Genomic DNA, 17348 nt, shown 5'->3' with positions numbered 1-17348 from the left:
ATGACAAAACGTTGTCAACAATGCACAATAATACTCCAATTTCCATTCACAAACTAACCTTTTAATCCCAAATAAATTTTTAATGTTTTAAACGTTACATGTACAGTGGAACCCCACCCCACGGTCACCTCGTTATTACCGTCACTTTTTTTGTCCCGGCGAAATACGGCCACCCCGTTAATACGGCCAACGGCCACATTTTGAAATCCCAACCTGTATAATCCGTGATAATTTTACCCCGTTTAGACGGCCACGCAAACCACTTATGTTCATCTTTCCACTGTTAATATTTTAAACCCTGATTCAAGTTTTAATTTTTTTTATATTAAATATCACATCTTCTCTCCGGATGCTTATTAAAGAACAGTTGTTTAGAAGTGTAATTGTGATGTATCTGTTAAGACGTCACTCGATTAAGACCAGTCATGAGGTTTGACTCTACCCTTGTTTATACGGCCACGTCATCAATACGGCCAAATTGTCATGGCCCGGTGGTGACCGTATTAACGGGGTTCCACTGTATTCGAATGCCTGTACACTCTCAAAGAGCTCTTGTATTCACTGAATGCATAAAAGTAACAGTGTGCTGATTGACAATTTTATTTTACACAAAACCGTACCTTGGTGTTCGAGTTATTCTTGTTTGATGGTGAAACAGTCTGAAACACAAATCCTCTTGTGGTAGCTGAGGCATTTGGTGTATTGGATGTGAGAGAAGACAGGCGAGAAAGAGTAGTTTTGCTGTGCTTCAGAAATGAGCCTTTGAAAGACTGGGAGGAAAAAGATAAAAGAAAAATGACTGTTAAACAAATGTCCAACTGCGTAATTTTTCCAGGCGTTAAATTCTTCTCCGGATCTAGTATCACAGAACCTTGCAGTAATAAAATAACCACACAAAAATGAAATAGCCATAAGAGGTTATTAAAGTACTTACAGTCTTTTTCTTCAACACTGGGGCTACATGGACATTACTCTTGGGATTAACGATTGCTTGAGGCTTCACTGGAACTGCAAAGGAGAACAACACAAAGGGTGAAGTGTTAAACAAGCTGATTTACAAAACTGAAAAGGCAGGCATAGGAACACGTATGTGTTATGTGGAAGTGATGGCAAGGAAACTCGCGCAGGAGAAGTAAGTTGTTGTGTGAAATAAGAAGCGATGAAGCAGGCTTTTAGACAGGGATCTGAAAAGTCAAGTGCGGTTGGGCGTCCAACTTTTGCTATGGTGTCCATGAAAACTAACAAGTTACACAGGAACGTGATTTTTTCCCCCTTAAACGTGGGCACGGATGCCTGGATGGCCATCTGGATAAAAGTCTGTTATGAAGCATTCAGGGGCGGATCCAGGATTTTTCTAAGGAGGGGGTGCACCACTAAGGAATGGCAAAACTGTTTTTTAATTTTGTTTCGCAGATTACCAGTTATATTAGAAAGCCGCATGTCATCTCGGAAGAGGGGGAGGGGGGAGGGTGCGCACCCTCTGCACCCTCTTTCTAGATCCGTCCCTGAGCATTTGTGTAGTGGTGTATGGACTAGAGGCATAGGAGCAGAGTGACGCTAAGAAACATGGCAAGCTGCAGAGCATGGTCAGGTGAGAGAGGATGGGGCGTATAGGTTTTCCAAGTGGCTGAGAAGTAATACATCAAAACTGATGGGCCGGGTTGACCACATTTCCAAGCAACGAGAAAAGAGTTGATAATACGACGCGTAGCGGAGTATTTTTGACGAACTTCGAGGTGTTTGGAAATGTGGTCAAACACTGTGTTGAGTGTTTGAAGTATCTTCTCTTTCAAAACTAAACCTAAGGAGAAAACGGAGAAATAAAATAAAATAAAATAAAATCTAAACAACGTCACGGTCATGATTTCCTTTGTTTAAACTTGATGAATTATTAATGATTTAAGAAAGTGAGGTAAAGGTTTGGCAGTTAGTATAAATTGAAGGAAGAGAGTGAAGAAACAGGTTCATCTGTAATTGGTGCAAAAGAATAACAACTGGCATGTGGAAGATTGTTAGGGGTAAACGGGTGGTGAAATAACACAAGGAACAGGTATAGAAAAAGGAACTCGACACAAGTTCTACAAAGGAGAGATGGAGATTAATAAAATGGGTAATAAACTGCAGGGGTGAGGAACATGGATGGAAATTGTAAACCTCAGTTACCTTCAGGTAGTTGACTGCTTGTATCTTTAATTTTATTAAGGATATTTTGGCTGTTCTCATCAATATCCAATACGTCAATCTCTTGCTTGTCCTGCCGAAAATGAAAATAATCACAATGAAACGAATATATTAGTAGAGGTAATTGTATGAATGTGATTGCAATTTAGGATTTACTCTACAAGTGATATAAATCATATTTGAAAACTCTTCCAAAACTGCACAAGCCTTTGGTGTTGTGCAATTTGAACTAATTTTCAAATATCACAAGTTAGTACGTAAGTAAACACAAACTAGTATGTACATAGTGTAAATTCTTAATTGCTCGAGCTTCCACACGATGACTCAATTATCATATGACTGAGAAAATTGCGAACACGCGCGCGTCAGTTTGCACTACACTGCAAATTAGAATTAACGATAAATTGGCCTGCTCTCAGCCAATCACATTGAAGTAATTTTCCCAATCATATAATAAGGAGTGAAATTTACAGAGCCAGATTACTAGAGACACCTGGTGCAAAGAAACATCTGACAAGAAGGAACAACATGCAAATTAATTACAGTTAACCAATAAAATTTTCGATCAAATAATGGCAGCCAACAGACAGAGAAAACTGCTGTAAAATGTTTGATTCATCATGACAGCATTCAGAATTTTTTCTTAAGTTGTTAAAATAACTGAAAAAAACTATAATATTACAGAAATTTTAGGAACCAAGCAAAAGAAAGAAGAGAATCATTAACTTACCATTTCTTCCCGAAGAAAAGCTTCCCTTTCATATCTTTCCTTCCGTCGCTGAATCTCCTCTTCCGTACTCAATTCAACAGCTTCAGCTACCTCATCACCCCATAGATCTTTGTTACCAAAAAGATCAAATTGTGAATTTTCATCAATACCCCGCCATCGGAAATGTCTTGTACGGCCCTGACCATCCGTGTACAGATCGCCATCAGGAAGAAACATCTCTTTGACAGCTCTGAGGTCGGCGTTGTCCTGCTCGTGGATGGATTTCCTGGTAAAACCAGTAGTATAATTAATTAATTAATTAATAAAAATTTATCATGACGTTTGCTTGAAAAGGTTCCCAGGTAAAATCCTGTGAACAATTCCACCACCGGCAATAAGGCCAGCCTAACTTTTATTGAAGATCAAGGAAACAAATGATTGCCTAATGAAGAACTGTCAATCAACCAAAGGGTGAGAACTGGAATCAGCAAAGATGCTTCCTTTGTGGGTAGAAATTTTGAAAAATTGGAGCACGGTAGATCTAAGTATTTCTTTAATTCTGGGTGCAATTTCGGTTTTATGTATTTTGCTGGCAATTTCCATCTTGAAATGAACTGTTTGAGTGAAAAACTTTAAATGCACAAGAAACAATTGTTTTAGTGTGAGAACATGTATGGGACTCATGCTTAAGATGTGAAACTTCAGGGCTCTGTCAGTAGAATTACAAGAGGTTAACCAAGTGACATCATTTTGTTCAGTCATGGCACTTACATGTGAGCTTTGTTGATTTGTTTCTGAAGTTCCTCGTCAGATGGCAATTCTTCTCCACCAGAATCTTCCTCCAACACGTCATCGTCTGTGGCGATATCTTCATCTTCATCGGAACCCACATCGCTTCCTGAAAGCTCTGCTTCCTCTTCCAAGAAATTTCTTTTGTCAAAAATATTGCTGCGGTAATTAAGTGAAAACAGAAAGACAGTATTAATGACCTACTATAACCACAAAAACACTTTTACTACATTTTTAGAACCCCTCAAAATGAACAATCATGTGTACTATTTAAAGCATTCATGGTCGAGTGTTGGTCAATATCCTCAATCGACCTTCAGTTGACCAATACTCAGTCGATGCAAGACCGACACTCGATTGACACTTGATCGAGAGTCGGTTGATACTTGGCTGAGTGTCAGCTGACTCATATGTATCGACACTTGATTTCGTCTGCAAAAATTAGTTGACTCTCAACTGATTGTCAACTAAGATGCCAAACAAGTGTTGACCAAGTATCGATCAAGTGTCCATCAAGACGTTGATCAAGTGTCAGTTGAGATGTCAATCAAGGGTCAATCAAGGGTATCAATTGACACTCGACCGTGGATGCCTTTATAGTACACATGATCCAATTGGAGTAACCCTGTCGCACACCTTTTCGTTGCCTCATATTTCTTGCCATATTTTCTTTGTATGATCATCTCTTCAGGATCACTTTCCTCTTCTCCGTCACTCTTCTCGACAGGTTTCCTGTTTTCATCATCATCGTTATCACTCTTCATAGTCTTGTCCTCCTGTTCACCCAACTCACATTCACTGTTTTCAGAATCATTTTCTAAGTTCCTTGAGACATCATCATCAATCTCATTTTCGCCATCTGTAAACTTTCCTGAACACAAGCCCAACAACTCATTCATGTCAAATTGCTTGCTTTGTGTGTGAAATGTCAAACCCTTCTGAGGTCCCTTTGCATTATCTTGAGTTTCAACGTTTTTAGCAGTTCTGCTGTCTTCACTGTCACTAAATCTTCCTGAGCATAAACCAAGCAGCTCCTTCACGTGTGGCTGGGTGTTGCTGTTCAGGTCGTCATCAAAGAGTTTCTTTGTTTTTGGTTTACTCTTTTTACTGGAGTTAAGGAAACTGCAAGACAAAAATTATGTGGAGAACAATGTCATTATAAAATTACGTACTTTTCGAAAACCAATCAGGTGCTTAGATGAGAAGATTACAGACGTTTCCAATAAAGTGCTAAATTTGTCTAGTTTCTGGCAATTATTGCCAGTTTCAGTGGGTGCATGATACAACTGGGAATACAATGTGACGCTAGTTCATTATGCATGTAGGTTCTGGTTACCCAATCCCCTCTTCCAACACCATTTCCCCAAAATTCAGCAGTACCCACAGGCAGTTACACTCTTGGGTGGAGGCAGGAGGCATTGCGACATAAAGCATCTTGTCCAACAAGTCCATTACACAAATGAATGACAGTTACTTTTCTAATCACAAAGACAACTTTCAATTTTATCACCATTTTGCTACTTTTCCACCACCTCTACCTCATCTACAGTTGAAGCTCGCCATTTGGAACTCTCAGGGGAAACGGAAAGTAGTTCGAAAAAGTGAGAGTTCAAAATAACTGATAGTAAATGACTGAGGATCAAATCCAAGAGAAATGGTTTTGAGTTCAAAATAACAGGGAATTCAAAATAATCAAGTTCAAATAAACAGGGTCCAACTGTACTATCTTTCCCTTTGGGATGGCAAAGGAATGAGTCAAACTGCGACAGATTGTTTTGCTATGACAGACGTACCCCTGAGTGTTCAGTATTTGCGTAAACTGTGTATCTTCATCAAGAGAGAAGTGGAAATCATTAGACTTAGTCTCTGCTCTGCTTCCAACGTGTTCAGAGTTGTTGGTTTCTGCATTTCTGTCACTTCCATTGTCAAACAAATCCTTCAAAAACAATGGTAGGAATAAACAGTGATGACAAATAACTTTGGGGGGGGGGGGTTTCAGTTTTGCTTTGCTTGCCCTCCCGGCTTTTTTTCCTTCTGTGATTATTTTTTTACCCAAAATAAAAGGGGGGGGGGTGAAGGGTGGGCCCCCCAGGCCCCTCCCCTAGATCTGCCACTGAAGAGTCCGCCAAAGATGATACAACAATGCGTTGATTCTATTTTTAGTAGAAGGCGAAGTGGGCATCCAGACCCCTAGAATGAAACAGCTTGACATACAGGAAAAGACATAGTTAGAAACTTACAGTTGTCCAAGAGAATAGAACATGTGTCTACTGAGTTTATCCTGTGAGCTCCAGTTAGAGCAAGTCAAATTGGTAACTGATTTTGTATTACTACATTACACTGTTGGCTTAATAAATTTGCACTATTTTTTCATCCAATCAAAAGTAAGACCAAGACTAATCGTGACTCACTCGAACAAGTTTTCCCACAGTTTGCATCAGCTACATGCATGTTCGAGTTTGATTGGTTCACTGTCTGTGTCCTATGCATGCGATTGTCTACAGTGATAGCTTTGGCTTTAGTTTTAAGACACACAATAATATTGAAAACCGCTTTAGCTTTAGCTCCAGGTCCCTGTTGTTATGAAACGCCCCAAACCATATTCATTCATGGATTAAAATTTCTTACATGTACAATGTAGCAGGGAGGTGCGAAGGATTAGAAAAATATTTCAATTCAAAGAAATGCATTAATTCTTTTGTGAAAGCTTGCAGTTTAAATTAGACTAATTTAGTGCAGTTCACAAACATAAAATAACAAGCTACAGATAACAGTATGTTCAATTAAATTCATACCTGAGAATCCTCTATTGGAAGTGTTAGCTGAGATAGTTTACCAGGCTGGAAAGCAAACACAAGTTTAATAGGAATGTTGTCGTTTCTACAAACAGATCAAAGTACACATGACTATTTTAATTTACTTTTTTATCAGTTTTCCAATTATTTGTGAAGCAAAAACAACAATACTACATGGATCAAATAACTAAGGCTTCAGGGAACATTTTCATCACAAAAATTAACAAATTAAAGTAATAATCGATGTTTCAAAATTGCCAGTATGTCATTGTCAAGTAAATGTGTAGGTTAGTTTTTCCATTATAAATAGATTTACAATTATGCGCAGAAGGTGGCAAAATGTGTTAAGTGACAAGGAAACAAGAAAAAGTGACTATTAGGGAACTTAATGTATTTTGTATCTATTTATAATACAAAAACCAACCTACACATTTACTTGACAATGTCATCCCGACGATGTCGAAACATCGTTCATTACTTTCGCTAACTTTTGTGTTGAAAATACTACATAGAATTATATTGTTGATTTGTCCTTGCTGTATCAGCAAACTAATCATATTGAAAAACATGTCTGGATATTCTAGACTTAAAAAATCACAGAATTCATTTCAATACAAGTTGAATCAGACACTTCTGTGCACACTGTGGTTCATTATCTACAGTAATTTAATTTCTGCAGGTGACAGACTGTCTGAACAACACTCTGAAAACTTGAATTGATTTTCTCCATTCTATTATATCATGTACACATCCCTTCTCTTAAGAATTCAATATAGTTTTACTCTCAATATCCATAGAAACCTTCAAATAACTGGAGACTGACTAGAAAACTTTCGTGCTACCTCAGTCTCCAGACTAAAATATACATTATTTTTCTGTCCATCTATTTATATTTATATCTTTTTGTAAAATTGTGTAAATAAAATAAAGTTGTTGTCGTCTGCCTATTACCTTCTTTATAGACTGTGTATCTCCATCATTTGTTAAGCCAATCAAGTTCCTAAGCCTTGAGAATGAAGAGAATGTCTCTGGTGTCTTTTTGTCAGAACTTCTGTCTTCATTTTCCTGAGTATTATTATCCCCTTGCCCTGGAGGAATCCTACTGCTGTCACTGCTGGCTTCAAGGCTATTAGTACATTCACCAAGCACCGACGCTGATGCTGACCCTTCTCCAAAGCTGGATTGGCTGGATTCCTGTGATATGTCAGAAATGTTTGCCAAATGCTTTTCTCCTTTTCTCACTCCTGTCGTGAGCTTTGTTGAGACTGGCAAGCTTGGGAAATTGAAATTTGTGTCATCGCCTTCCTCTAAGCTGTCAAGACGAAGGCAAAGACTTGCCACACTCTCCGCACTATCTTTTTCTGTGTTGCTGTTCTTTAGTGAAGGTTCATCTAGTGGTCCTCCTTTAGAGAGGCTGTTGCAGAAAAGATCCATTGTTTTCTCCTCGAGATTCACCATTGATTGTTTAGGTTTCTTTCTTTTCTTTTTTGATTTCTGGTTGGAGGTTGTCTCAGACAATTCATCGTCACTAAATACCAAGTTTTCATCGGCACTGTTGTCACTTTCACCTCCATCACTAATGTCCCCCTCAGATCCAGAGTCAACATCATACCTCCTGTTATCATCTTCACCATTATCACTTTCATTGGCCTCGTCTTCTATAAAGGCATTCTTATCTTTTGTTTCTTCTTCTTCCAGTTCACTGTCACCTTCCTCTTGTTTTCTTTCATCATCTTCATTCCATTTGTCTAGTTCAAAATCAGAATCATCTGTGAAATATAACATTCAAAGGGATCACAATGATAAATTATGTGTGATGCTTTAGGTAATATCAACTACATGTACTTATTAACCCAGAGTGAGGTCTTCACAGGAAAATCTCAAACCAAGATTGATAGCAAAGTATTGGTTTGAGATTTTCCTGCAAAGGCCAAACATTTGAGGTTAATTTAAGTAGTTTTTCGTCTGGGCTATTAAAAGCTGTTTGGCTGTTTCCTTTGTCACGTCTGGCACCAACTTGATTGTAACTAAACACCGTGGAGTTGCTGTTCTTCTGAAATTGTAGCTCATTAGGGTAATAGAATTCACTCTCAGAGTGTTCCTTGTCACTCATAATTTCCCACACACACACACACACACACACAAAAAAAAACAATGATTTACTTTTTGCTTTGTTTTCCAGGCTCCTAATTAGGCCAGGGCATTACCAGAGAATAATGCCCCACAATTAGCCAATCAGAGCACATGTTATATCAGCTACAAACACAAGTCATATAATTAAGTGTTAACATTTACACCTATAGACCTGTTGAGCCTTGTTATATTAATTTATAATTATTATTCTATTTCTCCACTTTTGCAGCTTCAATTTGAGACAATGCTTCCATGTCTTCATCAGGCACATCACAAGACAGTAGAATCTGCATTCTAGGGCTTTGGAAGCTTGCTTTTAACAAGGTGGGGCAATTTCCTGTACCACCAGTTTTCCAGTGAGCCACCAATTACCAATAACAAATAATAGACATTATTTTTGTCATGCCTTCTTCATCTGTCATTTCCTCTTCCTCCTCTTCACTCATTTCTTCATTATCTAACTTCCGCTGGGATTCCTGTATTTTCCTAACTTCAGCTCGTTTCACTTTCATTTGTTTTTGTAGTTGCTCCTTAAGAAGTTGGAGTCTGGAGCCTGTAAAAAAGTAAAGAAAATGCAGGTATGGGGTCAAATATTCACAAATACATTTTTCAACCATGTGCATTTCAAGTTGCAGTCAGCAATCAGCAATCAGCAGTCAGTCCGTCGTTTGCTTAGTTGATCAGTTAGTTGGCCGGTCCGTCGATTGTCGAAGCAAATTTATATAATCGTGTAATTTAGGTAAATTCCCAGCATGTCAAGGGATGTAATTTGACTTGTACTATTGCATATCAAGTGTATTTCTCAAAATCACTTGAAATATAATATAAACTGAAGATGAAGGAAGTGCCTCACCGGGAGTTGCATCCTTCAATTTGTCATCAGAAACTACAGAGATAATTCCTCTGGGTTTTGGTGTGCCCTCAGTGTTTATTACATCTGTTTGATTATGGTTTGCATCAGTAGATCGCCCTGGAGTCACAGATTTATCGTGTGGCTTTGATGTGTGTTTCATAAACCTGAAAAAAAAAAAAAAAAAAGAATGAAAGATGGAATGTAATTACCAACTAAGGTTGCCACTGGTTATTTGACAAGCTGGCTTACAGTGAAATTATCAGATCATGTGCACTAAAGGCATCCGCGGTCGAGTGTTGATTGATAACCTCGATCGACCCTCGATTGACACTCCATCGACATCTTGACAGTCAACCATATTTTTGATCGATTCATATGAGTTGGTCGACACTTGGCCGACTATCAACTGACTGTTGATCAAGTATTGATAGAGTTTCAACCGAGTATTGATCGGGATGTCCATCGAGTATTAATTGAGATGTCGATCGAGGGTATTGATCAAGAGTATTGATCAACACTTGACTGTGGATGCCTCAAGAACACATGATCCTAATTTTCTTCAACTACAAGAATGGGACACATTTACACTTATCTATTAATTTATTGTACAATGACCTTTTTTTTATGAAAAAAGAATCCCCCCCAAAAAATCATACAAAATAAGTTAAGTGAACATTTTTGCAATAAATTCTGACTACTTTAAGGCTATACCAGTTTTATATTATGGTGAGCAAGCAAGTGTTAGATTGTCACGTACTTCACGTGGATATATCTCAGTTTGTTTAATTTTTTAAAAGTTTTTATAAGCTGCAAAAAATTTCAAAGAAAAACAGAGTTGACTAATTTTTGCAGACACTTCCATTGAGTGTATATGAATGAGTCAGATGACAATATTTAGCCGACTGTCGACCAACTGTCAATGGAGGGTCGATCGAGATGTTGATCAAGTGTTAACTGAATGTCGGCAGAGTATCGATTGAGATGTCAATCAAGTGTTGATCAAGGGTATCAATTGACACTTGACCGCAGATGCCTTAAGTACACATGATCAAGCTTTTTGAAACCATTCTATTCTGAAACAGTTACCTTTCCATTAAACTCTGAACTCCTTTATTTGCAGGTTTTGATGAAGATGGGGTATCATCCATGTCCAGGAAGAAGGGATCTGCTGCAGCACTTAGTTTGGGTGTGGCTACTTTAATGGCCCCCTTTACTCCATTAACAGCTCCTGTGGGACTGGCAGTATCCCCTGGAACAGGACTAGTAAGCTTGTGATCATCAGGCTTATCATCACTAACTGGTGAAGTATTTTCTGGCGTATTACCTGATGACTCTGCAACTTGTGGCCTCCTGGTGAGACAAAGAGCATTGTATCACAATTTGGGAGATGTTGTGAGAGATGTAATAGCTTAATATTCAACGGTTTTGACTCTGGCTCATGGAATTTAGGTTGTGAGTTAAACAGGAGTTTCATTGACATTTTCAGCAGGAGGGTAACTGGTTTTCACAGGTGGGCAAAATTTTTTGAACTGAACTTCTTTATAAGGAAAACTTTCCTCTAGATGGTCAAACCAGGCGGGCAAAATCATGGTCACAGCTGGTCAATTTGCCCAGTGCCCAGCCCTCAATGAAACCCCTGGTCGAATTAGCCATTCTTGGGCAACACACTTTGTTCTTACAGTGCCATTCTCTACTTACATGCATACAGAGGTGTATACAAAGGTACCAGAGAACTGTTAGGGCAACCAGATTCAGTTAAAAAGGAAATTAAGTCTAATAGTCCAGGACTAGTGGATTTTGCATTCGGGCTAGTGGATTCTGTCCTTCACTGGCCTGATGGCAAGTGAAGTTTCCTGAGATATACCTTTGAGGAAATTCAAATTACAGACTGAGGTACTGTAAGATATGACATTTTTGGGGGCTAGCGAGAATGACTTTCAGGCTGGTACATCACAGTTATTAGTTGCGGATATGACCAAAATGAAAACCCTCCAAATTGGCTTTCTTTCTACCCTGCAGGATTGCTGGGTAATAATGTACAATGGACTGACACTCCTTGTTGCTTCATGCTATAGAAACTGGAGTCATATATGAGCTGTAGTAGATATAAGCCACTCCGCTTATGTACCTTACCCCAGTCTCATGAGTCATTTCGCTTAAAAGTTGTCAGTGACACAAATGTTCAGTAAAGTTATTGTGAGTTATGGCTAGTTTGCTTGTTAGTGTTCTGTGGCAATGTAAAAAGAAACAATATCTTGATCAATTTATTACCTTGCTGGTGTTTTTTCATCTGTTAGTGGCACCCTTTTCAGAAAATGTGATATTGGAAGAACTGTTGGCTGGTGGTATGGCAGTCTGACTATTTTTTCTGAAATAAAAAAAGTAATGATCAGACATAACCTTGTTTTTCAGATACTGTAGAACATTGATTTAACAAACCCTTATGAAAAGAAGTCCTCGGTACTAAGAACGATATTCCTCATCCTACTAATAGTATAAGATATGGAAGATATATAAATAAATAAATAAATAAATGAATAAACTTTTATTGTACACTCCTTAAAAGGTTTTTCAGTGAACAATATAATACATGAGGTGAAATAAGTACAAAGTACACTTGTTAGAGAGTACTTCAAATAAAATAAAACCTTGTTAAAGTGAAAATATTGTGTCAATCCCTTGACTCTTCATTATATATTCATTATTTTTTTAGATTCTAGTCTTTTTTAGATATTTTGCTAGTTTTTTAGTTTTTAAGTTTCTTAGAGCAAAATTGTAGTTTTTAGGGATAATTATTTTTGTAAAGCACCTTGGGTAAATAATGGATGTGTGTGATATATAAATGAACTATTATTATTTATGTAAACAAGGTTCCACTGACAATAGTTACATGCATCACCTTCCATGTCTAAATGTATTATTAATTCTACCATTGAGCTACATGAACTCTCTACTTCAAAAAAAAGATCTCATTTATCAAGTTTCAAGATCTGCACTGTGATCCCAGTGTAAGCTGTATGGGCTACATGTATAATTTAAGGGGGATAATGCCACAGATTTGAACTTGCAATAAGAAGTTTTTACATTTTATAACTCTTGCTCTGGAGAAAGGAAAACATTCCGAGTCAGATGTATACATACAGGAAAAAATCCTCACTGTAGAAAACCACCCAAGATATCACAGTGAGCATACCCTTGCACCAGGGGTGGATCCAGGATTTTTCTCAGGAGGGGAGGTGCACCACTAAGGAATAGCCTGGGAGCAGGCTCACCTTTGAGTCACACAAACAAGTAGCGAAGAGCAAAGCGATCTGGCGGGAAGGAGTCTGGTGAAGGGGTGCCAAGAAAGTGAGCCTGCCTTGATCTCTGTAATCTTTTCATTTTGCTTCACCTAAGTGAAGTGAAATACTATTGGTCGAAAAGTGAGAAAGGCGAGAAAACTCTCAATCTATTGTGTTTGATGAGGAGCAATTAGATCCCCATGGAGTTGGTAATTTACCACACCTCACAATAAAAAAATAAGTCATCCATATTTTGAGTCAGAAGGAGAGATGAGTGTGCGTATTACTGATGTTTTAACAAAGTTCCAGTCTACTTCTGGTTAAATTTCAAACTTGACTAGAGAGGGAGTAGGAAACAACAGTTGAAAGTATGTTAATGAATCAAGACATACTTGTTGTGTTGCCGACTGTTTATGGGAAGAGTTAAATATTACATACATATGTGACTGCAAGCTGGCAACAAAACTAAATGAAGATGTTTGCCTGTTTACCAGCATCATCAAAGACCAGACTGCCAAAGTTAGATCATTTGGAATCAAGTGTGTGTCCTTGCTAGACATAAACTTTAGACTTTCACTTTCCAGTTTTGTAGCTTTGCCGTGCACGTTTGTGGTCCAATGTGAGCCTGCTCACGCTACTAAGGAATGACATAGCTGACTGGTGAGGTAAACAAATTTTAAAAGTGAGTAGGTCATCTCAGGGAGTGGGGGGGGGGGGGGTGCACACTCCCTGCAACCTCTTCCTAGATCCACCCTTGTGCGCTAGCAAAGCTGTTTAGTATACAAATAGGCCATTTCTGAGTTAGCTTGGGCATGTCTCAAAACAAGTCCTCTTATGAAACCATTTATATAAAAATGAGTTTGATTTGCAAGACAATGAACTTGTGGGGAGGGGGGCACAATTTCAAATGAATGGTTTCGCACAGAGAGTAGCAGTGGCTTGTTTTGACACAGAGGCAAAAGGTAACTTGGAAATGGCATATCATGTTGGACTACATTTTGTAGTTCTAGTGTGATGTTGTAGTGTTTGTCTGAGAAATCTAGAGTAATGACAAAAGAGAATAAACTATTTCACAAACCTCTGACAATTCTTTGTGTTTCACTATACAATGAAATGAGTTCCGCCTTCTTTGCCTTGTGAGGCTTAGGAGACTAAAATATAAAAACATACCACATATGACATGTCCCTTTGCAGACCCTCCAGTAAATTAATCCCATCAGTATATTGGGAGGAAGACCATCTTCAGCACAAGATTTATAAGAAAATTTCACACTGGGATTTTGTAAATATATAATATCATTCAGTTTCACTTTGGGAAAGCCGCAGAGCGAGAGAATGTTTTACCACAACTGCCACTAATCTAGCAATTTGATTGGTTAATTTGCCATTGTCGATAAGAGTCCAGACAACAATGCTCGTGTCAATGTGTCACGCTCTTGGTCACGCCCTGAAAAAAAATTTTCTCTGACGTTGATATTGTGGTAAAAAACAAATCGAATTTGGTTTAGCGTTGTCTGTCCTCTTCCGACAACGATATGCGTCATCATAGTGGTCAAAATGTTGTGGACTCACGAGGCGCAACCGAGTGAGTACACAACAAATTTTGACAACTGTGACGACCCATATCGTTGTTGATAAGAGTACAGACAACGCTAAACCAAATTCGATTTGCCCCTAGTTTTTGCTGTATTCCTGTGCAATTAGTCCCCGCGTGTAAACACTAAAAGGGACCAGTTCTGAAACCAATCCACTCGTGTAAAATTTGCAGAGGATTTGACGTAAGGACAAGTGTGCCGACGATCAAGTCATCAATAAAACCTTCTAGAAACATTTTACACCTCAGTGGTAGCTATCAAAGTTAAGGTCCAACTTACACAGGTTACTTCTAAGCTTAATATTTTTACCTCTAACTCAGCTTACCTTCTTTCTTGATTCTCGTTTTCCCTGTTTATTCTTCTTTTTAGGCATTGTATCTTCGTCAGAATCACTATTTGCAGCTTCTTCATTTGAGTTTTCTTGGTTTTCCTTGTCAAGCCAATCGGGCGCTGAAGACTTAGAGGCGTTTTCATCCTCCGAGCAGTCGCCATTTTGACCGCCATCACTGTCTTCGCCGATCTCCGCGTCGAATAAGTCATCGTTTGCGAATTGCTGTGCCATTTCCGAACAAGAAAGGGTTACTTTCGAATTGAAAAGTAATGAAACACTGAAGACAGTCTTACCTGAAGTACATCTACGGCTCCGGGCATTTTCATTCACGTATTGCAAAAAGACCAGAAACAAAAGCAAATTTCGCGCCAAACCTCGAATTATCGTTGGCATGTCGATAAAAGTTCGGAATATGTCGAGACAACCTCGGAGCATTTTCGTAAAGAGGCTTGGTTACGAAGATTTTTTGGTCCGGCTATTTTGCATTTGGACGTGAGAAAAGGTAATAAGCTGAAAATAGAAACGTGTGCATAGACACAAACAGCAAGAAAAATCAAATATCGAAACATGGACCCTTCCCTGCTCAAGGATTTAAAAGATTTCAAGGCAAGAAGTATAAAACAGCCGACTGTTGAATCGAAAAAGTCAAAACCAACAAGTAGCGAACCAAGATCAAAACCAAAAGTTCCTAAGAGCAGCTATCTTCCAAAGGAGCTGTTACAACCAAAGAAACCAACAGCTCCTTCTACTGACTACAAAACGCACCCTTTTCGAAGCAAACATAAATTTGCCGTGCTTGCAGCTATAGTGGACTTCATGAAGAAGCGCCATCTTCAACGAGAGTTCGATCCTCTGAGTTTAGATGAAATCCTCGACCAAATTAAATACACGGATATCAGCCAGAGCGACAAAGCTTGGCTGGGGAATGAGGCGCTGAAAGAAAACTCTAAACTCGTTCACAGGGACGGTAAATTTGTGTTCAACCCGAAATATCACATTAAGGACAAGAGGCAACTGCTGAAGTTACTAGAGCGACACGAAGAGTCCGGCCTTGGTGGAATACTTCTTGACGATATCAGGGAAAGTTTACCCGACGCAGACGAAGTGGTCAAATCAGTCGGCCGTCGAATCACGTTTATAACTCGCTCTACAGACAAGAAAGTTATTCTGTTCTTTAAAAATGAACAATATCAGCTTGCAGTGGATGAAGAATTCCAGAAGCACTGGCGAGGAGTGTCTGTGGATGGGATCGGGGAAAACGACATTGAAAAGTATTTGATAAATGCTGGGATCTCGACAATGCAAGACTCTGGGATTAGAAAGCCAAAGCAGACCCAGCAGCGAAGAAAACCAAACAGAAAACGAAATTTCAAGAAACTGAACACGCATTTAGATGAGAGCACCTTAAAGGACTATTCGGAGGGCTGACTATATAAAAAGATGTTTCAACTACAAATTAGTGTAGATAAAATTTGTATAAATTACTTGTAAGAACGATCACTGTATTCAATTAAGCACCAGTTAACGTTGGCCAAGGCACTGGCTGACACACTTTTGACAGACTACAAATGCATCAGCTGCAGACCAAGGCATGGGCTGACTAACATACTACTGACACCTTAGCCAACATAATACGATGCGTTGGCTGACACACTACCGCCAAATTGGCCAGCATGCCTTTTTTTACTATTACAATAATTGCAACTCTTCCCTCCCTTGTTGCAGACCAGCAGGGCTAGCAAAGTCATTTCAAAGCCATGCTCTTTTATAAAGGATGCATAGAATGCCCCTGTAATGCAAGGTCAACATCTACATAGGCAGTTTCTCTTGTAGCTTGTGTGGCAACAAACCGGTGAGACAAATTGCTCAAGATGTTGCCTAGCAAAAATGTACATGTAGTCTGAATAGGGCATTGTAAATCCTCTCTTGCAGCTTGTCTATCTTACCCTTCATTGACCCTTTAGTTTTGCTTGCATCCATTCTACATTTACTGGACAGTTAACACCTCTGCTTTCTCTCCTCTGGTACAGCTGTAGGTCATAATGGTACACAGTTTCTTGCTCTGTTGACACCTTATGATCCTGCTGTTGTATATTCAGGTTTTTCCTGAGTAACATGCAATAGCAAGTTGGAGAATTTCCATTGAAACAAGTTAATTTAAAGTACTGAAAGAGACTGCTATGCACTAGGACACCCACAGACAGAAACGTTTGAATGGCAAACAAAATGAACACAATTAATGGTCACTGGACATCCTTACAATACTTCATACAATGTTTTGTTTGTTTGTTTGTTCAAAAAAAAAAAGCTTTGGAAGGGCAGTTTTGGAAGCTTTTGAGGTGTTGCATGTCTACTGTAGAATAACGTAATGGAAATAAAATGTTGGTAGTAATGCTCTACTTTGTGGCTATGGTTCTTGAAGTGATTACGATGGGTGCTGTGGTGTTACTTTTGCCACCTACCTCGCAACAACACAGCTTGTGTTTTTGGGGGGAGGTAGACTCTTACAGCCCTCTAGTTTCTCATATTTTTAATTGATTGTTGAACATGCAGATAAAATCGTAAGAGAACTGGATGCCAGCGCAAACCAGAAGACTTGTCAGGGTTGAGGGTGGGGACTGAGAAAAATATTCTTCATTTGGTTCGGTTTGCTCGCTTGCCCACCCCCAAACCTGCGTGCT

The 17348-nt window shown here is 38.8% G+C and overlaps 3 protein-coding genes across 3 annotated transcripts in view; 2 read left to right on the top strand and 1 right to left on the bottom strand.

Annotated features, from left to right (window-relative positions):
- Positions 1–15077, bottom strand: part of LOC145483976 (uncharacterized) — a 16517-nt gene extending 1440 nt beyond the window's left edge. The window contains exons 1-16 of the mRNA XM_081462566.1: positions 14961–15077; positions 14662–14889; positions 13820–13892; positions 11732–11828; positions 10547–10810; positions 9461–9624; positions 9014–9160; positions 7426–8243; positions 6475–6519; positions 5473–5615; positions 4316–4801; positions 3662–3838; positions 2912–3176; positions 2164–2254; positions 935–1008; positions 621–770 (exon numbers count right to left, since the gene is read on the bottom strand). Of these exons, the coding sequence (XP_081318692.1) occupies positions 621–770; positions 935–1008; positions 2164–2254; positions 2912–3176; positions 3662–3838; positions 4316–4801; positions 5473–5615; positions 6475–6519; positions 7426–8243; positions 9014–9160; positions 9461–9624; positions 10547–10810; positions 11732–11828; positions 13820–13892; positions 14662–14889; positions 14961–14993 (3255 nt within the window). The 5' untranslated portion in view covers positions 14994–15077. The remainder of the gene's footprint in view (positions 1–620; positions 771–934; positions 1009–2163; positions 2255–2911; positions 3177–3661; positions 3839–4315; positions 4802–5472; positions 5616–6474; positions 6520–7425; positions 8244–9013; positions 9161–9460; positions 9625–10546; positions 10811–11731; positions 11829–13819; positions 13893–14661; positions 14890–14960) is intronic.
- The window catches only part of LOC145483989 (uncharacterized), a 301335-nt gene that overhangs the window by 158428 nt on the left and 125559 nt on the right, over positions 1–17348 (top strand). The window lies entirely within an intron of this gene.
- Positions 15138–17066, top strand: LOC145483979 (general transcription factor IIE subunit 2-like). Its single transcript, XM_081462568.1, has one exon. The coding sequence runs from the start codon at positions 15235–15237 to the stop codon at positions 16093–16095; it is 861 nt and encodes a 286-aa protein (XP_081318694.1). The 5' UTR covers positions 15138–15234; the 3' UTR covers positions 16096–17066.

This window comes from Orbicella franksi, chromosome 4, assembly GCF_964199315.1.
Source record: "Orbicella franksi chromosome 4, jaOrbFran1.1, whole genome shotgun sequence".
NCBI classification, from domain to species: domain Eukaryota; kingdom Metazoa; phylum Cnidaria; class Anthozoa; order Scleractinia; family Merulinidae; genus Orbicella; species Orbicella franksi.
The sequence above is the reverse complement of the archived record's forward strand: the minus strand, read 5'-3'. Positions and strand labels throughout refer to the sequence as shown.